Genomic DNA, 23,934 nt, shown 5'->3' with positions numbered 1-23,934 from the left:
GAAAGTGTATAAAACAGAAAGCTCGACATGATGCAGGTCTCATGTGGATTAGCATATTGAGCCGGTGATCATTGATTTCCTGTTCAGAGTTATTCAGTGCTGAAATCTTTGCCAGTCCATCACACTAACTCTACAAAAGATATTAAAGCCTAAATTTAAGACAGACCATTTTTAGCTTGAGAATCATGACCAATCACAGTCCGCCCGCCTACACCCTAATCAGCGGGAGCAGCGGGGGACACCGTGAAGACAGAAGGTTGAGAGATTCCCACAACATGCCCCACTCCTCACTCTGCTCGGCTGAATCAGCGCGGTTTGGAGGCGACACGTGTCGGCTGTTCAATCTGGTTCTGCAAATATTCGTTTATAAGATGTAACAGCTCCGTGATCAAAGGCCTGTCCGTGTGGAGACCAAGATGGCATCTGGCATCTGCTCGCTGGTAGTGCATTTCTTGCAACAATGAAAAGCGTTGTCTTAATGGTTAAAGGGCATCAAAAGAGTTAAACACACTGCATTACAGACTAAAAAAATCCTTGTACTGTACCGGCTGTGTTGGAAGTCACTGGGCGGGAAAGCCCATCACACTTTGTCTCACAGAGGAAATCGTCGATGGAGGGGCTGAGGAGGGGGCGGCTCTCTTGTTGCTCACTCACCAGCTGTAAAGGCAAACAGACACGACAGCTCAGACTCTCGCTCAGCATGAAACTCCAATAATAATAATCTGTACCAGAGAGCCTGGTGTGTTAACGTGAAGTGAACTTTGGACATGAGAGAAAAGACACCAGTGTCCCTAAGCTGACGCAGCCCTGCATGTGTGTCGTTTTAGGATGAAAACACACATAATTTATTCCCAGCATCTTGACATGGATATGAAGTTATGAGATGTGTTGATCTGCTAAGTATTTCCACCGTATCTTAATGGAATATTTTGCCATATAACAGAGACCCTTTCAGTACACACTACACCATTCAATCAGTGTTTTGTTCCACTGATGTTCATCAACTGCCATGTGATTGTGTTGCAGCATTAGTTTTGGATCAGTGCTTTGTAGTCGGAGCTGTTGTTGCCCATATGTGCGGCTACAGCCAAATTGTGTTAGAAGCTCTTCTGACAGACATCAAAGCACCGCTGATTTTTAGCCAATGGTTGGTGGAGTTTCATCTTCATTTGGCAAACACATTGCTATGTTTACATGCACACACAAAGAAGTAAATGGGGGAAAAATGGAAGGCGAATGGAATGTGATTATTACATACTTAAGTAAACCCTGTCTGTACGTACAGCTGCTCTGCAAAGAGACCTTTCGCCAACACTCTGACGTGTTGGGGGAAAACCAGGTGGTGTGGCTAAAACCAGGCAGGACAGAAAATAGCAAATAAATTATGTAACTTAATCATCATGCTCCTCACTACAGCAAAGCAATCACACCCACTCCTTCTCTGCAGCTTGTTTAAAGAAGGGGTATTATGCTGTTTCACATTTTAAGACGTATACATAATGTTACAATGTTGGATGTCCAGACTAAACGTGGGTGAAGTTTCAAATCTGTAGGTAAAAGTATGTTGGAGTAATCCCCAGGCTCCTCAGCTCAGTCTGCAGGCTGCTGTGACTGCCATGTTTCACACAGTTTTTTCTGCGTGCTGCACTTTGTGATGTCACACCAGGCTTCGGCCAATCAGAAGAAAGTGGGGGGCAGAGCTGACTGAGCCATTTCAGGCAGAGGCTGTATGAAGGCCTGCACAGAGCACCGGTGTGAGAAAAATTATGAGTTTTTTTAAACTGTAAATTATGCTAAGCTACTCCGCAGGTATCACAGAGTGAAGTATGACACTTGAAATTAGCATAATACCCACCCTTTAACTCCAAATTTCTCAATGAGAGGTCAATCACATCCCATTTTTTTAAACTGGCTGGACAGTAGAGAACAATTTCAAGCTGATTTTGTTTCGATTGATTTAATTTGTGTGTGTGTGTGTTTAAGTACATTTGTCTTTCTTTTAATAGATATGTATCTGGCGTGACCTCTGATGTGACAGCACCTTCAGAACAAAGGTCTAATCAGGCACAATGAGTAAAAACATATTTATATGTGTGACGTTGGTGTGTTTGACCACTATTTAAGAATTAGGTTCAAGATAACGCAACGTCTAACCTCTATCATCGCTATGCACTGCTGTTGCAGTGACACGTCATGCACATGTTAAAACTCCCATTAGAGACCTAAGTACCTGTACACATCAGAGGAACATGGGTCTCTAACATTATGTGTACGAAATCAGATTATCGCAGAAAGATGACGATGTTACGCGGTGCAGGTAATGACTCACTGACTGCGTCCAATAGACGGCAATGAGAAAACCAGAGACGAGCAGGGCTGAGAGAAACTCGATGGATGTGTCCCAAATAATAATTGCTTAACCATTATTGCTCATCTCACCTTCCAAATCATGAAAATGCTAATCAGCTCGCCTGTGATACACCAATTTGTAGGCTTGCCAGTGCAGCTGCAGAATAGGTTACATCCAATTTATAATCAGCACCCCGAAGCCTCGATACTCCAGGTGCAGCTGGCCACAATTTTCCAACCAGCGCTTTATAATTTGGAGGTGAAAACCAGTTTTGTCCTGCAGTGAGGGTTAGCCAACACCACTGTTGTCAGCCTGAGCAGAGTGTATAAAATGCTGGCAGCGAGGAAACATGACATTTGCTTTTGTTGCTCTGCAGGCCACGCTCGCACGCAGCATTTCAATGACAGCGCTGAAAGATTAATTATAGAGCGAGAATGGACGGCACACGACTGATGTGAAAGGTGCTGAATGGAGTTTGTATAGCATGTCTGTAGGGACCTACAAGTACAAATGTATAGTTTATCTATCCTGTATTATTATCCATTGTTAACACATGTGCTTGGCTTTGTTTGGGGTCCAACAGACCACACGTCTTTGTGTTTAAAAATAGTAGTATAACCTCAGCCTCAGTCCTATCATGCTATTATGTGGAGCTAATGCCATTATGGTAGAAAAAAATGCAATTTGGCTCTGTGCCTTTGGAGGATGCTGTCCGCTTCTCCAATGGGCCCTGGAAAACCTCCTCCAGACTACGTAAAACATGTCATCTGTCGGAGGCCAGGGAGCTTGCTAAACTACACTTGTTTCATTCAAAATCATCAGGTTTGAAATGTAGACAGCAGACCCGAAGATTTTTTAGACGATCCACCGGTATATTCTCGTCGTATTTCTGATTCTGCACCGCTCTGAGCCATTGCCTGCAGCATAAACGGTAGTATTTCGCTTCAGCGTCTCTCGCTGGGCCGTTTCTTTCAGAGGGAGGGGCGCAATGCACGCTGGGTGTTGTAGGAATGTAGAACGGGCGAAATCACAAGCTCTTTCTCCACAGCTATGGCGCCAATTTCAAAGATTATTGCTTCTATCGATTACAGAGAACACCAGCTTAGACTGACAGTGGCTTTTTCCAGGGGAGAATTGCTCCTTTAATACAACATATTGACTATGTGTGAACAAATGACAAGCTTTGGTGACGTGTAGCATTTATTTTAGCCTTTCCTCATTTATTGAAAGAGGCTGGACAAAAATATTTACACCTCTCAGTATAATACATAGCAGTTTAAGACCACCTTAAATAGGGGCACTGGTTTAACTCAGGGTAGATCAGGCGCCCCATATACAGAGGCTAACGATCCCAACACAGCGGCTGCAGGCTCGACTCCCGCCCTCAGGCCTTTGCTGCACGTCGTTCCCCACACTCTTCTCCCCATATTTCCTGTCTGTTGTATCTCATGAAGGCAAAATGGCCAAAAATGTATCTTGACCTTAAAAGATCACATAGTTGGATCAACAACTCTCTCAACCATCTCATCATAACCATCATGGATGTAGCATTCGTTTCAACTCTGTGCTCCTAGTTTACTGCCAACAGAGTGCTCTACGTTTTTGGAAAACTAAAGGAATATAAATACAGAGTTATCTCACACAGAGATGTGCTTTGTCCGGGAGCAAAAACACTCAAAAATGCAAATAGGCTTGTGATTTTGGAGTCAAAAACTATTAACACATTTGCTTAGATAAAAGCAGATGACATTTCTGTGTATTTATATATGTTAATCTTTGTGATATGAAATACTGTGGGTCATTTTCAGTGCCTGTCTTCTGAAAAAGGATGAAATAAGGAGATTGAATAAAGTTTTTTTTAAGCAGTTAAAAACAATGTGTCAAATGAATAAATTAAGTTAATAAAAAGTTTGGAATAAGATTTCTATTATTTGCTGCACAGACAAAAAAAGGAGCTCAAACTTTTGCAGCAGACAGACAAATTTTAAAAAAGGAACATAAATAATATCCAGAGGAGGGGGTCATTACATTGTGAAGGATGTGTGCGGCGCTGTGGGAACGCTGACCCAGCACAGGTAATTAGAGTTTTGTGCTGTTTGTGCTGCTGGTGTCAGAATAAGGATTCGGTTCATGTGAAGTCTCGCTGTGTGAACTAACCTGATTTCATCCTCTGCTGCTGCCGGCCCAGGCATTCATGCATTTCCCCCGCCACAAATCACGCAGGGGTACAATTGTTTTTAAAGGTCACATTTATGCAGTAATTTACACTCTGCTTGTTTTGGCTGAGCCACTGTGACTGTATTATAAGCTGTGAAAGAGGAAGACGCCTCATTTCATCTCAGCTTCATCACGTAGTAAAACCTGAATGATAACAGTTTACCTTTAATGGAGGGAGTGAATCACCTCAAATTAATTCTGCTGCTTTAATTACAAGATTTTTACCTACATTCAGCTGAAACACTTCCTGATTAAAATACCACCTAAAACATCGGAAGGGCTTATTAAAACTGCAGAGCCCTGGCAGGGAGAGGAGTTAAACATGATTTATAACCTATTTTAATTGTTTAGTTTGCAGGTGCTGTGGAAAATCTGACACCTGCAGTGTCTTATATATACTGTATTTGTATACTGAATATATTTCGGTGTTGGGCCACTCAAAATTAGTAACTTTTAAACATCACTTGGCTATGGGACAAACTAATGAGCATTTGTCGCAATCTTTTGACATCTCATAAACATTAAATATCAGTGATAAAAAACACAGTTATTGGAGCCCTATAGATGAATAACAAAGAGAAGTTGTTGGGTTATTAAGGAATATATGTGCTTTCAGATGTATCACTAACTAACTCACTATATACATCATTCACCTGTACCTTTTAAAGAATGCGTCACAAGCGCTGATATAATATAACACAATGGTTCTGGGGGTCTGTGAAATAATTATAATACATTAATATAAATTTATAAAACGGTGCTGTATCATTACAAACTGCATGTCTACAGATGAGGACCATTTGCGCCAATGAAACAAGCATATTGTGTCCATTACTCCCACCCACGTTACCTTTGGACCAATAGAAACTGACATGATTGTGACACATCACGTCAATCTGTCACAAATCACTCGACTCACTCAGGTCACAACAAACCGTTCCTGCAGCTGACATGCTGCTGTTCATTTTCTGTAAGCTTTTAAGATCAATTACTTATAAGTATAAATGCTGTCAGGTTGAGTCCACAAGCAGTTTGAATAGAATGAGCCTCTGTTTTAAAGTATATAAGTGGTGTTAACGTGATTCAATTCGATTTGATTACACTGTGATTTATCGTGCAGCTCTAGCAGGGTTTCTTAACTTTGATACATGTTTATGTTGTACCTTTTACATGATGATAATTTTTCCTTCTGCTTAGTTACTGCTGTCGCTCTATTCGACTTCTTAGCGCCATTCAACACAGATGCTAGCTCAGCTGTGTGCCCTATAGAAGCTCAGAGGAGACTTGAGACCTCGTGTCTGCAGAGGGAGAAGTATTTAACAATATAAATAAAATGTATAACTGCACATCTTTGCAAACAACGAACATCTGTCAGTGACTACTAATGATTTTTATGATTTACAAAGCATCTGTTGCGAACATCCGAGAGTTCCTGTCTGCGTTAAACAGAGGTGCTCTGATAAGCCCCCTGTAGTGTGTGTAAAAACTCCCCTCACAATACACGACCTTGGATTTCTCTGCTTTCCTTTTTTAAGCAATAAAACTGTCCTCGTTTGCAGGCTGCAGCCGTCCCCGCTGAGAAGCTGTTTTTGATGTTGTGACTGATTGACTGAAGGTCAGCGCTGTCAAAGAAGCTGCACGCTGGGCATTCGCAGTGAACCATAATCTCCAAGTAACAGATTTAATTCATAAAACAGGCTTGAGGTTTTTTAAAGTGATGACAGATGTAAACAGAGTCCTGGCTGAGAGCTCTGCTGAGTCACATTTACTGCTGAAAGTTGGCAGCGTTTGCATATTCTCAGAAAATACGAGTTGAGTTGTGAAACAAGAACATTAGGTGATAAACTGCAACCAACTTTGGCCTTAATTGACTCCATTAGGGCTATAAAAACAGGCCTTTGCTTTTCAACCTGACTGATGCATCTTTGCGAATATTACAGCTACGTTAAGCCTGAAAACAATCCGATTGCAGGCGACATCAGTTGGTGCATCCATCAGTCGGTCGGTTCTGCATCTTTGTTGTGAGTGAAAAATCTCAACTTTCAACTTTTGTATGGTTTGCAAAGAAATGTTGACCACCATGAGGTTGACAGTTGTGGTTATTGGAGTACTAAGCATACTGACTTGAACATTCATTTTCAAAATATAACTAAATCCAATTTTATTAAAACCAAATACCTACAAAAATTAAGACATTCTGATTTCTGACTCCCTGATTTTCACTTGCCATGTCACTGCTTCATGACTCCTCGCGGTGGCGCTTATGACATGATTGAGGATAACGTCAAGAGATGTGCCAGCCACTTTCAAATCCAAAGTCCTAATTTGTCTTAACAGTTGTTAAATGAAAACAAGTTCATTGTTTCATCTCAGTTTGTGTCAAATTCTGTGACAGTGAGTCGCTGTATCATATTATCGTTAACGTGGGTCACGTATCGCATACCAGAGTTACCCTGCCATTCCCGCCCCTAGTGTTTAGTGGTAATTAACAAACATTAGCAACACGCTCAGATGGTGACATGGTAAATGTAATGCATATTGAACATTAGCATGCTAAATTGACTTTGTGAACATAGTAGGATAATGACATTAGCCTTCAGCACTAATAAAGTGTTCCATGTTAGCCTCGCAGAGCTGCTAGCATGGTGCTAATCTTTTGTCCTGACCTTTTTACAGTCAGTTCTGAGCAGATACGCCTGAAGGTTGACTCATAACTTTAAGGACCAAGGTTGTGTCTGACTCCGAGTGAAGGACATCGCATTATCTGCGCTGCACACAACCGTTGTTGATGTTCATCAAAGCACTTCCTGTGATCGCCATGGGGGCCAATTTTAAATAATGGTTTTAGAAAAGATGAGACCTCTGCATTTTCCTCTTCTAATCATCCAGAAAATGGGGACAGAAGATCTCCTGCATTCATCTGGGGAGATGCATCAGGCGCTTTGGTAGCAGGTAGCATGCAAACGCCAATTATCGCTTCCCTCTTGAGCTGCTTGCTCATTACTCTCGCTACGAGGACGATATCGCTTTCCCTGCCGTTTCTCCTCCTTTGCTCCTCTCCCCGTTTTACCTTTTTTCTCCTCTACTTTGCAAAACACTTTGGCACTTTGTTTACAAGTGCTTTAAGGAGTAAAAAAGAAAATTATGTAATGGAAAACTTCAGCTAATTGTGCCGCTTGGGCTCGACTCGGAGATCTCTCAGATGTTGCTGTGAAGGGAGCCGTGTAGCAGTTAAACTTGTCAGAGCTTTGAAGGCGGGGAGGTTGAGGTGAGGACAGGAGGAGGTGGAGAAGAAGGAAAACACCACATTAAGGGAGAGGTGGAATATGAAAGACTTACAACTGCTGTTAGATAAAACGTGGAGGATATGTCGGGGATGGTGGTGCTGAAAAATGAGTACAGGCAACATCTATCTGCACATGTGTGTGATCAGGAAGTATATCACAGTTTTCTCTTCATCATCTGTAATATTTAACACTGAATTGTTGTTTTCTTGATTCCGATATAACATCTTGTCTAATGCAGCAGCTTGTTTACTCATTACGTTGGTGTGGAAGCTGCTGTTGTGGGAGGCGATGAACTGTTGCATATTCTCCCACGGGCCTTTATACCAGAGTTCACTTAGTTGGGTATTCATGACTCATCGATGATGACTTTGCATGATTTTGTCCTGAGGCTGCGAAATTATTGATGTAATAGTGAAAAATGAAAGCTAAAAGTAACTTTCTGCTGTTCTGTATCTAAATATTTTAAAGGATAGGGCTAAAATAATTCTGTATTATCTCTTAATCAGCAAACCCCATGAAAAGACCAAAACCAATAAAGCAATAGTAGTCTGTTGAAGTTTATGGTACTGGGTCCTAAGCCTATTAATTCCTCCTGAAGATGCATGTCTTTCAAAAAAATATGCATCACAAGTACATTTATATTTTTTGTACTATTTGGGGACTATTTTCAGCAGCGGATTAATACCCATTTGGAACTTAAAGTAATATTCTCGAACTTTTTCATTTCAATAAATGTCTGTTAAGTCTCTATCTGCCGCCGAATGAGGCAACACAAAGGTGAGTGAGCCTATGGCCCACTGATGAAAGCCTTTGCATTTGCAGAACACTTCCGCTCTCTGCAAGTGTTGCGAGCAAACAGTAATCTACTATGGCTGAACAAACAAAGAACAATCGATGACGACAGATACAACTTCAAAAATAAGTGAAAATCCAAAGAAAAAGAAACAAAGTCGACACTCGGATGAAGGCAAACAGTCTAAAAAGGAAAGCAAAATCAAGAGTTAGAACCATGACAAAGGGAGCCAACCACAGACGTCTGATTAGTATGGGACGTGTGCTTCTGCATTTACTGATCATCACCAGTGGGTGATGCTCAAGAGCACAACATTGAAATACTTGAGGTTGAAAGTAAAATGTCATGTTAAACAGCAGTCATAATGAAGGGATATAATTATTTAATATATAATTATTATTCAAGCAGCAAACATCGAAAAACGTCAATCCTTAACTTCCAATGAAAGTTTGTTTAGTTTTACAGATGAAGTGATGACAGTAGGGATGATGTGATTTCACAATTGGCACACATTATCTGTTTGGGATATCTGTTTCGTGCTGCTGCCATGTTTTAATGTGCTTGGCTTCTTTGTGGTTTTTTCATCTCAGAGGGCTCTGGCTGTGCTGAGACCCCTGACTCAGTGAAGCCCATTGAGACATCATGTGTGATATTTGGCTTTACAAACAGACTTGACTTGACACGAGGCGTAAGGGACACAGCCTGTCAGTTAGCCTCTGTCACTTGCTAAGTGACATGGAGCCGGGACATGATGCCTCTCAGGCTGCACACTCAGCCACTGGAGAGCTGGGTCTGACCACATGAAAACAACCGTCAGCTCGGCTCTGCAGTTAATCCAATTTGGCGTTTTTATGTTCCCTTTAAAAAGTTATATTCAGCACATTTTGAGCAGTGACTCGTGGACTTTAAAATCGAGAGGGAGCAGAATGAAACGACCTAATCTGTTGTTTTTAGGATGCTTCTTCACTTTGTTCAAGTATAAAATATTTACCAGCTGCTATTAGAAGAACAATGTTGGCTTGCGACCGCTACTCACTTTGGTGTGTGCTCCTGTATAAGAGTGCTTCTGTGCATCCAACAAGCCAGTCTGAACAGTGATCATATCGTCGTCTCTTACTGCAGACCTGTGCAGGCTCTCTACAGCAATGTTGCAGAAATTGAAATGTGACTGAACCGACGTCAGTGGACCTTAAAGTGGTAATCTTAAAGATATTAGCTCCGTTCTCTTTGGCAGCACCTATGGCGATTAACGGTAATAGCGGGAGCACACTTCCCAGATATCCAGTCTTGCATGAGTGGCGTGAAAGGTTGGCTCCGGTTGTAATGTTTGTAACTCTTGACTTTCCTCGCATTCCTCTTTAGACTGTTTGCCTTCATCTGAGCGTTTTGAAGTTGTATCTGTAGTCATCAATCTTTTCCTTGTTTGTTCAGCCAAAGTCCCAGCTAGAATTTTTTTGTTCTCAGAACGTTCTGAGAATGTGCGATGTTCTGTTGAGCGGGTAGTTTTTATTTGGTTCCCAGTATGTTCCTTTTAATAGTAGGAGTACGTTGCAGTGAGAATGTTCAAATCACATTTCAGGAAAGATTTATAAATCACGTTCTGATCGTTCAGGCCGTACTAACATCCTGAAAAGATCCTCAACATGTTGCAGTAAGCATGTTCTACCTTTGTTTTTATGTAACATTGAGCAAATGTTTTTTAAAAAGCGTTCTGACATCCCAGGCCTCAATAACATCCTGAAAATATCTTCAGAATGCTGCAGTTCAACGTTTTGTCTTTAAGTTTCAACATAACAAGAACTTTATTTGAAATGATAAACATCCTTAAAACGTTCTTTGAATATTAGATTAAAACGTTTCTTTCAAACGTATTTAGAATTTAATGTTAGCCAATGTTATGGGAACGTTCCCTGCTACCTAATGTAGATTGCCTTCATCTGAGCATCGACTTTGTTTCTTTTTTATTGGATTTTGACTTATTTTTGAAGTTGTATCTGTAGTCATCGATTTTTCTTTGTTTGTTCAGCCATAGTAGATTACTGTTTGCTCGCAACACTTGCAGAGACTGGAAGTGTTCTGCAAACGCAAAGGCTTTCATCAGTGGGCCATAGGATCAATCACCATTGTGTTACCTCATTCGATGAGAGATAGTGACTTAACAGACATTTATTTACATGAAAATCTTTGAGATTGTTACTTTAAGTTCCAAATGGGTATTAATCCGCTGCTGAAAATAGTCCCCAACAAATGCACCATTTTGAGCAGTGTTGAATGAATAATGAACTCTAAACTCTGTCAGGCTTTTTAAACTCTTTGAGGAAACATTCTACAATAGATATATAGATAGATATACTATAGATAATTGTCATCAGTCATAATGTGTAATGGTTAAGGCCGGTATCAGGATACATGCTAAATGCAGGTTTAGCCTTATAATAGTAGATGTAACAATGGTTATTTTTTAACATTAGTGCATAAAGTTTCTCTATTGCATCAGCTCACTGCCGATATGTTGGTCCTGTTTAGCTATAGTTATAACTGGGCATGTTTGCGTGTCGACTTTTTGTGGTAAGATTTGAATGATTGTTGTAGCTTTTGACACTTGATAAAAATAAAATGAAACTGGCAGTGTAAGCTGATGGAGGTTGGTACACGATCAATAATGCTGTGAGTTTGATTAGTTAGTTTCATGAAAACCCTTTTCATAGAAATATGCACTCAGTATAAATGTCGAGCCTGGTCTTAAAACAATGATATGTTTGGAGGCATTATTACTGCGGTGTGTCTTACTGTGAATAATCTGTCTGATGGGTGGCAGAGAACATCTTGATTAAGCTAAGCAACCATCTGTTACTCGTATTGTTTGGCTTTTGCAGATGAAGAATGGGCTCCTAAAAGTTCTGTCTTTTCTTTTCTCTGTTTTAGATGTAAAAGCTTTTCCAGCACCAGCTGGTCTTTGTGTTTTTATTTCAAACTAACTATTGTTTCATTTATGAGACATGGAATTCATCACAGTAATTCCAGCGAGCCAGTCGATTCCTCCTGGGAAAGAGCCTCGCTCACACTCGCTATGAGAACTGGATGATTGAAACGGACACTGTGTTGTCACCTGGGCATGTTTGCTACATGTATGTGTCAATCCTGTCATTGTGTCCTCTAAATGATGAAGGTATTGATATTTGCAGTTGGTTAAATGTTTCTAACAGGTAATTATCTACCGATAGTCTGTGTAATATTGATTCCTGTGACACTGCGGCATGCTAAAGGAAGGCGATCGATTGTGTCTATGCCTCAGAAAACAGATATATGCCAAAAGCTTTAAGTCGTTCTTGACTAACTTTTTCTTGCCTTTCATACAGTCATTTTAATTATAGCGAATCATGATTTACTGATAACACTATAAACTACTTAATTGTAGAGATACACAGGTCGTTTCCTGTTGGTGCGAACTCAGCAGCTTCTGTCTGTCAGCACAAACCCTGAGCCCTAATTAAATCCTTCCACTTGACTGGCAGCATTATTTTGGTTGTATGACAGCTTATCAAACCAGACATTGTATTAGAAAATCAAACAAGTATGAAGCATGCTACAGGTTATTAAAAACAGACAGATATACAAGAGGACACACACAGCGGCACACACACACACGCACGAACGTACTGTACAAAAAGCAATCAAGCACAGAGCAAGAAAAACTCATATTGGCATCTGGAGCAGCGACTCCATCCTGCTGTAACACTCAAAAAGGCAAAAGAGAAGAGGGAAGCTCAGCAGCGGGTAAACACTAATTTGCTGCAGTGTTTTGTACACAGAGAGCTCAATCAATAGCTCAATGCCATGCTGTGTGCATTTATGAAATGCATTCATACGCTGTCTGTGCAGAGGATTAGCTGCTTATGAGGTGTAAAAAAGTTCATGAGGAAGTTTTTCTGACCTGATTAGGGAGGTTAGAGGAAATGTGTGTGGCCCTGTGGTTAATCCCCCCCCGTACAAACTCAGTGCATAATAAAGGTTAACTATGGGAGCTCTATGAATCTGTCAGAGGCTAATTTGAAAAGATAACAAGTTATGTGTGTAATTGCAGCAGTTTGAGGCCGCCTCTATGGATCATAAGATCATTATTCACTGTCTGTGTGAATGTAGTAAAGGGTTTTATACCCCATAGAGCAGCTGGAAATGAAATATTTGTTGCTTCTGTTAGACACAACAGTTAAAAAGTAATGAGTGAGTAGACAGTGGAGGTCAGTTAAAGGACACTCAAAGCTTTGCTAGCGTTCAGTATGACCAACACAGGAGGACGTTCCACTTGGAGGCGGCTGCGGGGAGGAGGGCGGGGAGGGGGGGGTTCTGAAATGGTTCTGCCCACCTTGGTAGTCACTGTGAGGAGGGGCTTCCCTTCTGATGACGCCTTACTTGGTATCTCCTTCAGGACCATGGCAACAGTCTTATCTGCAGCCCTAGAGTCTTTCCCCTACAACAGTGAGATCAACAATGACTTGCGTCAGGAAAGTTGGACAACTCAGAGCTTTTTGCCCCCGTCACGGGGCATCTTACAGAACAGACTTTACCTTGTGATGATGGAAATACTGTGTGGGGTCGTCTACGGTAACACAACATCGACTAGAAGACATTTCCACAAGACTATGGTATGAAAACAGGGTTACTGCACAATGTAGAGGTGATGATGGTCGTCCACAGCGGTACTTAAACAGTACTTATGATGACAGAGTATCATACAGAGCTCAGTACACTGACCAAAGTATTCATCAGTAAATTATGTACCAGGTATGACGGATGAATGTTCATGTCTTTTGGGCAGCTGACTGTTTTTAGTTGTAAAGCTACATAAAGTGTGTTAAAAGGCATTTAAATGTTCAAACTTCACTTAGTAAAAAGTAATGCATCGAGGCGTGTCAGTAAACTGCTCACAGACGAGCTTTACACCAAAGAAGAACAAAGTTATAAAAGAAAAAAGTTGGCACAGTCCTTTTTTTGAACATTAAGTTTACTTATTAAAGGCAGCCTGTGAACTCCTTTTGTTATTGAAGTGGGACCCTGTTTTGTTTACGTTGCAGGTGCAGGAGCTCTCACTTGTAAAACACGTGAGTGACGCCTTTAAACATTACTGTAGAAATGAGTCACCAAAGTTAGGGAAGAAGAAGACCTCTGTCAAGCAAACGTGAATGTAAAAGAAGCTTTTTAGAGATGAACAAATGATTTGGAAACACGGAAACATTTTATTGACAAATAAATTCCCACAGGACACCTTTAAAGTTTCAAATAATCACTCGATCGGCACAGAACATGTCGTTCCAGGCACAAATTGAAACTCTAATGAACTAATGAAAATGAGATGATGGCCAAATATATTTGTACCAAAAAAAAACAAAATTACAGCTCTAATCTTGCAGCTTTAAGCTCTGGGACTTTATTTCAAATTAATACAAAAATATCACTATTCTGCAGAGATGTAGACTTGAGACTTGGTGACTTGGACTCAAGTCATTGTTTTGATGACTTGTGACTCGACTTGACAAAAAATAAATGACTCGACTCGACTTGGACTTGCAAGTTAATGACTTGAGACTTGACTTGAGGCCTGATGGCTCAGATGACTTGCGTGTGTTCATAAGTTTGAATGTTAGCTGTTGATAAAATTCAATGTTGTCAACTTTCTGTCTAACTATTAAGTATGTACGCAGCGCAAACTGGGAATCATGATTGGCTGACTCCAAAAGCTCCGAGCGGTATGTGATTGTCGTGATTGAAGGACTGGCTGTCAGTCAAACCCTTCGCTATGGCAACGCGCAACATCGAAACCCCCAGCTACCTGATGTTTTCCCCAAAGAGAAGCCTCATCGGTCGAACTCATTACTACTCAATACAGTCTCAGACCAGACCATCATCATGGCTGCGTCTGTACCGAGATAATACAGATACAATTAATTGTCAGACTTTTTGAACAGGTTATATAAATTGGCCAATAATATCATTATTAGACGAGCTACTAACACCTTGTCTTTCCTCTTTATAAAGACCGGATACTACAGGTAAGAGTGCTGGATCTCGGGTGGAAATAAAGTGACTTGACCTGGGACTTGACTTGCCTTAACTAAGGACTCAACTTGACTTGACATAACCTGTGACTAGACTTGACTTGACTTGCCCAAGAAAAAATTACTCAAGACTTGCTTGAGACTTAGACCAAATGATTTGAGATTTACTTGGGACTTGAGCAAAGATGACTTGGTCACAACACTGATATTCTGTGAGTTGTACATGATTGTCACATATTTGGTTATAATACTCAGTTTTATTTTAATATAAAATACTGGTAATATAGGAATGATACAATAAACCTCTGTAACCACTGTTATTAACTGTTTCCAGTGATAGTTTTTAGTCACATTAGTGATCTGACCAGCATACACACCAGCTGTTTAGCTTTAGTGTTTTAAGTGGTTGTGTTACCTTTGTCTAACGTGTCATGTTTTAAGTGGAGTATGTCAACTTGCGTGTTCGCTCTGTTCATTGAGAGTTAAGAAAAACCAGAGTCAAACTCCTTGCATGTGCCCACATACTTGGCCAATAAATCTGAAAACTGTCCTGATGTCCATCTACCACCCACAACCTCCCACAACATAAAGACTGTGAGGACCTTGCCCTAAATTTGAAAAGACAACGTAACAGTAAAAATTGATTTCATAAAAGATCAGATTGACTCTGACAGCAGACTGTCATCAGCGCTTTCACCTTGACTTTGTGGCAGATGCTGGGCTGCAGAAACCACAGGCTGTCACTCAGACATCAATGCTCTTCACAGTTTACCCATAAAATACAGGATATTCTCTGCAATTAATCATGTTGGGACATCCAGATGTCTCAGTGCTACAACTGACACGGGAGACTACACAAAAGACATAAAGAGAAAATCATCCCCTGCAATTAAAGCTGCTGACCAGAGAGACAAAACAGCTTTTATTTCACTTTGTCGAGTCAGTACAGCAGCTGTTCAGACCGAAGGTGAAGCACATTGGACGCCTTTTAGCTGCGTCTTGTCTTCATATTTCCAACTCTAAAGAAAATGAAGGATGACTGATCATGTCACAAAATGCATGTGCCCGGCCTAACGCCACCTGCTCCCCCGCTTAGTCTCACTCCTTATTAATGAACACCTCAGACGATGCCAGTAGCGGAGCGTCGTTCACACGGTCAGAGATGATTCAGAAGAGCTCTAAACGAGCACAAACATTTGTTTTTAGTTGTTTCTACTTTATGGCAGATGATGTTATTTGAAAAGAGCTGAGTGCTATCGCCGTGCCGTATGTGCAGGTATTGTGCGAGCCAACAGTGTCGAGGAAATCTTCCACCAGGCAGTTTGTATTGGCTTACGGTCTTGGCAGGCCCCGCTGTGTTGTTTTGTGTCGACTTTTGCCAAGGTGGCTTTTATTTTTCTAGGAATGTTTATAGCGGTAGATTTGTTGGGCGGCAGCGGACAGTAATCGAGAAACTGGATACAACTTTATTTGTTTAACAAGCGGGGCAGTTTGAAACCCGGACAAGAAGATAATTATGTGCTTAAAATAAGGAGCGCTTTTCTAAGGATGCCAAAGTGGGACATGCGAATAATTGTTTGTTTAAGACCATCTGATTACATCGACTAAGCTGAATGAAACAACTTGAACACATTTTCATTTAATTGTTTCCCGCTCTAATACAGCAGCATGTGACAAAAGGCTCACTCACTGTGGGGCTGCTCTGGAAGATAACATCAAAAAACAAATAATGCACAGCAGATGAGATCGACTGCAGCTTTCCGCAAACAGTTTAATCAAATCATTAGGTGCTGATGGCGGCAGAGGACATAAATGTTGTTGAAAATCCATTTACAATCTCCCCGCCAGCGTGGCGTGTTCATCACCAAACTAATATATTTTGCGGGGAAGTGTATTACTCAGGCTTTCTCGTAGGTAGGACTGATAAGCTTTATGAGTGTAATAGAAAAACAACAGACTTCACTTCTGCTTTAACTTTTTCTGCAGAGAGTTTTCTCCACATCTATTCTGGGTAAAAGCATCGTTACTTGAAACTGCAATTTTGCTTTCAAGAAGCATAAAGAGAGAGAGAGAGAGAGACCTGACTCAACACATCCTCTCATTGACCGACTATTGCCTTCTGCTTCCTGTCTGAGTGGCTGTTTTCAGAGTTCCTCTCCAGAGTCAGCAAGAAGTAGCAATGATGAATCCTCGAGGACAGAAGCTAATGATGGCCCACTTTGTTCTGAAGAAAGTTTTAATAAGGTAAAAAGAGTGCTTGGACTCTTGCAGTCTAACAGGCCATGGTTTTATTTAAAAGGGGGGTATTAAGCTATTTGCAAAGCTTCATATTTTACTCTGTTTTACCTGTGGAGTAGCTTAGCATAATGTACAGTTAAAAAATCTCTCACACTGGGGCTCTGTGCAGGCCCTCATACAGCCTCTGCCTGAAATGACTGAGTCAGCTCTGTCCCTTTTTGATACCCTGCCCCTTCAACCCCACTTTCTTCTGATTGGCCAGCTCTCCGAAGCCTTCTGTGACGTCACAACGTGCATCATGAAGAAAAGACTGTGTGAAACCTGGCGTTCACAGCAGCCTGCAGACTGAGCTGAGAAGTCTGGGGATTACTCCAGCATACTTTTACGTACAGATTTGAAACTTCACCCACGTTTAGTGTGGACATCCAACATTATAACATTATATATATATATGTCTTAAAATGTTAAACATCATAATAACCCCCTCTTTAAGATTGAAAAGTTTTTTTTCTTAATCCATAAATGATGTCAACAAACCTGAAAGTAATTTTATGACTCTAAAAGTGTTGTTTGGAAATCTCCCTCTCTTGTACACTACCAGTGGAAGTTGCATTGTTTGTATTTTTACTTGTTTGTGTCTTTATCTTGTCTATTGCTGCTGGTTGATTGTCACCAACAACATTTTGAAATATGCATACAATGACAATAAAGTATCTCTTCTTATCTTATTAAGACCAATGGAGACATTGCTCACATCTTTTAGCACAGGCCCCGTCCTCATGATCCAGCTCACCTGCAAGTAAATACAATGCAGTTTGGAAAGTTTTGATGCATAATAAAGACACAACGTAACCCCATGTGATCCCATCAGGCTGAGTGCTTAAAGTCAAACAGTGCATTTTATGACTCGCAGGTTTTTCTGTCAGCTTAATTAATTGTGTACAATTAGTTTTGGTGCCTGTCTTTCCAGTTAAATTAAATATAGACAAACAGAGTTAATAAACCAAACAGGCATATAATCACTTCTGTACATTGACGGGTGATGCGTCACAAACAATGGAGGCATGGTGGCCTTGTCTAATGATGAGTAAAATTAAATTTTTAATGCACACCAGCCATATTGTACCATCTTTTGTTGCGTCCACAAGACAGCAATGAAATAATCTATTTTGTATTTCACGTGCCATTGCTTCTACACAGGGAAATGGAGTTTATTACTGAACCTCTTTGGAGATGAAAAGGTGGAAATGGCTGCAGGAGAGATGCATTATAAAAGAACAGGCTTGATCTGTCAGGAGACGACTGTACTGTGCTTTTTTACATGGACTTTGGACATTGTGTTACAAAAGTTTTAACACTGTTCCTCCTGTTTCTTTATCATGGCTATTTTACAAACCATTAAGGTTAACACATAATCGTTGCCCTCAGTAGATAACATTACATTTTCATTGTAAAGATCTTTAAACTTGTTAAGCTAAGCAAAACTATGACAAGCTTAAAATATAAACTATTTCACGTTTTGTAAGATAGCCCAGACTGTTGTAGTTCTAGTCTCATAACAAGTGTAGTGACTGCTTTCAGCCATGTTGAAGTATAGCAAACTATGTTAGTTAAGTAGTGGCATGTTTATATTAAGACTGTACAGCCGCTGACTTGTATCTGTTTTAAATATGAGCATATAGCTTGAGGAAACAGACACAGGTTTGATGTATTGTTCCTATAGAGAGGGATATAAATCATTCAGTCAGTAAAAGGTGGAGTGCACAGTCACCCCATTTCTGGATTTCATGAGGGAATATCTCCTGCTCAGAATCAGGCCACTTTTTCTGTTGATCCATTTTATCATGTTAAACGGGAGAAATTAAAACTTCAGCATTATGTAGCTGTAGAGACTTGAATACAATACCTATGGTAAATTTAGCAACCTCTATAAAGCACTGGTTTCAGACGGGTAAAAATGTGGGAAAGAAAAATAATGCAGTGTAGTTTTTGATACCTGGCTGACCTTTGACCTCTCACCGCTTGCGTGATTTCACTCTCGGCCTCAGAGAGATGACACTTGCTGGGGTGACTATCCGCTGTATGAAACTGATCAGTCAGGGACGAGAACATACTCTACAGACACTTGAGAGGGAAATTTGTTGCACACTGCTGCTGAGCTGATACACAATAATGAGTCGGCTGTGCAGCATTGTAAGTGGGACTGAGGGAGCTTGCGTTAATAAACAATGATAAAGTAGATCCTCTGCACAGGGAGCAGGCCTCTACAGAGGCCGAAGATCTGGCAACAAGCATGGCATCATACCAGCAGCTTGTTGATTACAGCAAATGCAAATACAAAAGTACAATTACCAGCTCAGATGTGGGCCTGAGTGGGTTTAATAATGTATCACTCTCTAAAGACTAAAACCTCACTGCCTCATTTATTAAGGCTCATTTTGACAGAATTTCACATAAATATCTAATAGGATAAATTAATGAAGTTATGCCCTTTTTTAACCAAGATTGCTGCTAGCTACCAGATCTCCTCTACTACAACCTTAGCTGTCCGCACATCTCACTGGGAGGCAAGCGGATTGGTTTGTATCCACAAAAAAGGCTTCTAATGGCTTCACGAGCACTAAATTACAGTCCCAGAGTGTTATCTTTTACACACACGGAAGAGAGATTGTTGCAGAGTGGGACACATTACAATAGTGCCATTACTCAGGATAAACTAGGCTAATACCTTTTAAATGTTAAGGCAGGTCTTTAGTTTTTATTACAACTGAAGCTGCTCATGAGGAGGTTTTCTATCAGTCTGACATTTTCTGCCACTGTTTATTGGCTTCATATACTTTATGGGGCTAGTTCCTTGTAATGAATGGGGCACAGTGGCAGAACACATAGTGTCACTGAAAACTACTTGTAAAATATCAGCTGCTCATACATCACTGTCAAAACTATTGGCCTGTTCAAGGATAGTCCTTGCAGCTGTGTGATTTCTTTTTGATGGCTAATACAAATTACATTTAGAATTACAGCCTGTAGCCCAGAGACATTTACGTTCCAGTAAAAATATATTGACCTTTATTCCAAGTCTAGTCTCCTGAGTACACATTTAGCTCCCACTCATATTTTCAGAGTGGTTTGTAAAGTGATAAATGTGACATTAAGTCACTGCCAGACAAATAAATATGTCTTAACAAGAGACAGGGTCTAACTCTCGAAGCCTAAAAGACACATTCAGGATCACAGACACGTTTTTGTTTGTTTGTGAAGCGAATGTTCTTTTGTGCTTGGGGCAAAATTATCTTATTTAATTGAAATTATTCTAATGTGATCATAATTATAACCCTGAAAATCAGCATGCTGGATTTATTTTTCATCTCTAATCAGTTTCCTGATTCTGTTGTTACCTTATTTTCTGCATAACAAAGGTGCAATTCAGGCCACACAACTAATTAAGGGCATTGGAAGCTGCGGCAAAGTTTTCTGTTTCTAATTGTCTCCTGTGTGTGCATAAAATGTCATCAAACGGCGCATAATTTATCATAGGAAACTATTCTCACACTGCTAGAGGCAGTAAAAGTTACAGTTGGTTTTCTAGAAACAATCAAACGAGGGAAGCACGGTGAAATACTCAGCGACAGAGTGGAAATCTCAGATTAGCTGCTTAACTTTGAGAAATCCTCTACATTTTGGAGACATTGTTAGCTTTCTGGATGAAAGAGAGTTGAGGAAATTGTTCTCACTTATGTGTGAGGGGTAGATATTAAGCCGGAGACAGCAGCCAGTTAGCTGAGTTTAGCACAAAGGCTGGAAACAGGGGGAAACGGCTAGCCTGCTAGCTAGCCTGACAGTTAGCTTGGTCAAACGGTAAAAATCAATCTACTAGCACCTCTGAAGCCCACTTTTTTAACAAGGTTTTTATGTCACTCTTAAACAAGCTAGCTGTTTCCCCTTGTGTTCACGCTAAGCTAAGCTAATAAACTGCTTGCTGTAGGCCTGTTTTATTTAACATGCAGGCATGACAGATCCATTAATCTTCTCATCTAAGTTTCAGCAAGAAGTTCTTATATTGTCAAAAAAAAATTAAAGATTGAATAGCTGTTTTTTAAACACTGTTTTTAGCTAAAAACTCGTAGTTTGCTCTGTTTCGCTAAAATATAAACACACAAAATTCTCCTGACACTTAATCTATAGTTCTCTAAACTCACATCGCATTAACGGCTGATCTCCTTAAACATGAGATTACATTGTAAATGCATGAAAAGTACTTGAAAAAAACTTGCATCACTTCTTTTTCACCTCTGACGTCACTTTAAAGAGAATCAGCTTCTTTTATTTGCGCAGGTTTTCACCCACAGATCGCTCGGGCAGCAGCGCTTAGCTGGTGATCTGTGTAAAAGTGTTTGCCTGTCAGGAACATCTCCCACAGTTCAGTGACAGACGAGTCTGTATGGATTTAAGCTTTGGTGACGCTTTAAATCCCTCAGTCAACAAAAGAGGTTTGAGGCGATTTGCTGAAAGCCGCCCTGTGGCTACATTTCTGCACCTGAAGCGTTTAACTGCTGTAGGCCATGTCAGCCTGCTGCTACAAGAGGGGCCCGGGACAAACACATGTTAGAGTTCAGCTCATCCTGGTGTCAGATGGAGGAGTCAGACCTTGTACTGTTGATAAGAAAATAATAATAAAAAAATGAACCCCTGTTTGTTTTTGTAGCTTTGAAATTGAAACTAGACAATGAAACTTTTATTGTTTATGCCTTTGAACTCCATGATGTCTCACTCTGTATGCAGCTCACTGATCGAGCTCCCATAATAAACTCTCACAGGAAGCTTAACGACTGTTTGCCGGGATTTATCAGCTTTGTTTACATTTGTTGACTCTGTACTGTGAACTCAGAATAATCCACCTGTTAACCATCATTAAATGAATTAAAGGAGTCTTCACATCCTAAAACTTTAGCCTGCATTAAGTTGCAGAATTAGCCATTTTGCTGCCTCTTAAACTTAATGAAGAAGAAAGTTTATCTACTCCTGACCATCTGTCTCTCTTGCCAGTACATTTAGCATTTACATTAAGGAGTGTTTAACCTTCTATGCAAGTTATATTTGTTGGGGTCTCTTAGTTTTTGAGTGTTTTTTCTGTGACTGACACCTGACTTGTCCTTGAGTGAAAAGCTTATAGGCCTAAAACTTCCAGGTATCAAGTGCAGCAGCTTAAAAAAACACTAAGGATTATGTAGAGATACAAGTAAACCGTCCTCTGCTGTGAATGTCAGGACACTGAGCCTAATAGGCATCATAGGATCAACTATGAAACCAAACGATATACAAGCTGGTATCACGCACATGCTGGAAAGAGAAACTAAACAATGTTGATCTTTTATTTTGTAATACACTTAATCAACAAAAAAGATCCACAGATTTGTGTGTGGGGGAAAAACTTCCACTGAATCTCTGTAAACCTAATCTCAGCACAACAGAATATATTTCATTACGGAGAGGGCGCAGCACAGAAATGAAGTGACACTCTTGGAAAGGCGGAGGACTGTAATGCCTTTTAATGAGGATAGATGGCGAAAAAGTGTCCCTGAGGGTTTACAGGCTGCCGCTCTCTTGGACAGCTGAGCAAATACAGCTTAAATAGAAATCAGCGCAAAGGCATCAGGCTGCAGAGTGTGTGCCAGGCTGTTATGGCACAAACACCCACAAACTTACCTCCGAGTTCACACCATTAAGAGTCACCTCACTGAGCGAGCGGTCGCTGTAGATTACGTGCAAATACAGTGATTGGTAGGCACGAAGCACGGCTAGCACAACGCTGACTGCAGACAAATCTGGTAACTGACTTTATGTAAGGTGGACTGTTATAAATATTAACATCATACAAACGTGCAAGACTATTTCGACATCAGCACGGATAAAAAGAGGAAAGCTTGCAAGCACACAAATTCCAGAAATGTATTTAAATCGAGACAATGTCGCTCATAATCTTTGACTATCTGCCTATCATGTTCATGCTTGTGGGATACGGGAGCCTATCCCAGCATGCATTAGGAGAGGAGCAGGTACACCAAAGATGGGTTTTTATCCTATCACAAGGCTGGCATGTACAGACATGTTAGCATTTCTATTTTACCCAAATTAGCATGTCTGAAGATCTTCAAGTAAACAAGACAAATAAATGCATGTGTGTTGAGGTGTTGCATCCTATTACAAATGTTCCTACATTAGCCCCTTATAACTCCAGGCTTTGTGTTGCAGTTCTGAGAGCAGCACGGTTACAATTTGAAAAAAAGTTTTAACGTGTTTCTTATGATCAAATTAATTAGATTACATGGATCTTTAATTCACCACAGTTACTTCAGGGAAATATGTCATACAACAGATAATTAAGGGTAGTAGCACACGAGCATAAGCAGGTTAAAGACTTCCTTTGTTGAATTCATAACACTGTCTAAATGCCCAACAATGTCTCGCACGATTTAATTCATTCCCCACTCGGGCCACAAGAGAAAAATAAAATAAAATTAAGGAACAAACTGTCAGCTGTTCTGAATAGTAGCTCTGTGTCACTTGTACAACAGCCAAGAGCCATTGTGACCTTTCTAAAGCAGCTGTGAGTCTGGCATTTCATACTGTCGAGCAGCTCAGTATGCTCTACAGTTCATTTTAAATCTAGTGCACACACACACACACTCGCACACGCACACACACAGCCGCACATCTGCCAAACCTCCTAACTAATCATGCTTTTATTAGACAGTATTAAGTCCTCAGTTAGCATTTAACAATCCTCAGTGTGTCCATTTAAAAAAAGGGAAATGAGGGATTATAAAACCCATTGTTAAAAAATAAAGTGGTCTGCCTTCTTGTCAATGTGTAATGTTTTTTTTAGCTTCATCCATTAGAGATGGGGATTATAACAAAACACCTGAGGACAGAACAGACAAATATAATTGACTGATTCAGAACTGCATGAGACATGAAAGATTTTTATTGGAT

General features: G+C 40.4%; 1 protein-coding gene across 1 annotated transcript in view; it reads right to left on the bottom strand.

Annotated features, from left to right (window-relative positions):
- Positions 1 to 23,934, bottom strand: part of pex5la (peroxisomal biogenesis factor 5-like a) — a 112,599-nt gene that overhangs the window by 31,133 nt on the left and 57,532 nt on the right. Inside the window, exons 2-3 of the mRNA XM_069680646.1 lie at positions 13,014 to 13,118; positions 546 to 657 (exon numbers count right to left, since the gene is read on the bottom strand). Coding sequence (XP_069536747.1) covers positions 546 to 657; positions 13,014 to 13,118 — 217 coding nt within the window. The remainder of the gene's footprint in view (positions 1 to 545; positions 658 to 13,013; positions 13,119 to 23,934) is intronic.

This window comes from Semicossyphus pulcher, unplaced genomic scaffold (genome assembly GCF_022749685.1).
Source record: "Semicossyphus pulcher isolate SPU_LCO1_2020_fin unplaced genomic scaffold, fSemPul1.0.p SCAF_4, whole genome shotgun sequence".
Classification (NCBI taxonomy): domain Eukaryota; kingdom Metazoa; phylum Chordata; class Actinopteri; order Labriformes; family Labridae; genus Semicossyphus; species Semicossyphus pulcher.
Note: the sequence above shows the minus strand (reverse complement) of the source record. Positions and strands in the feature narration are given on the sequence as shown.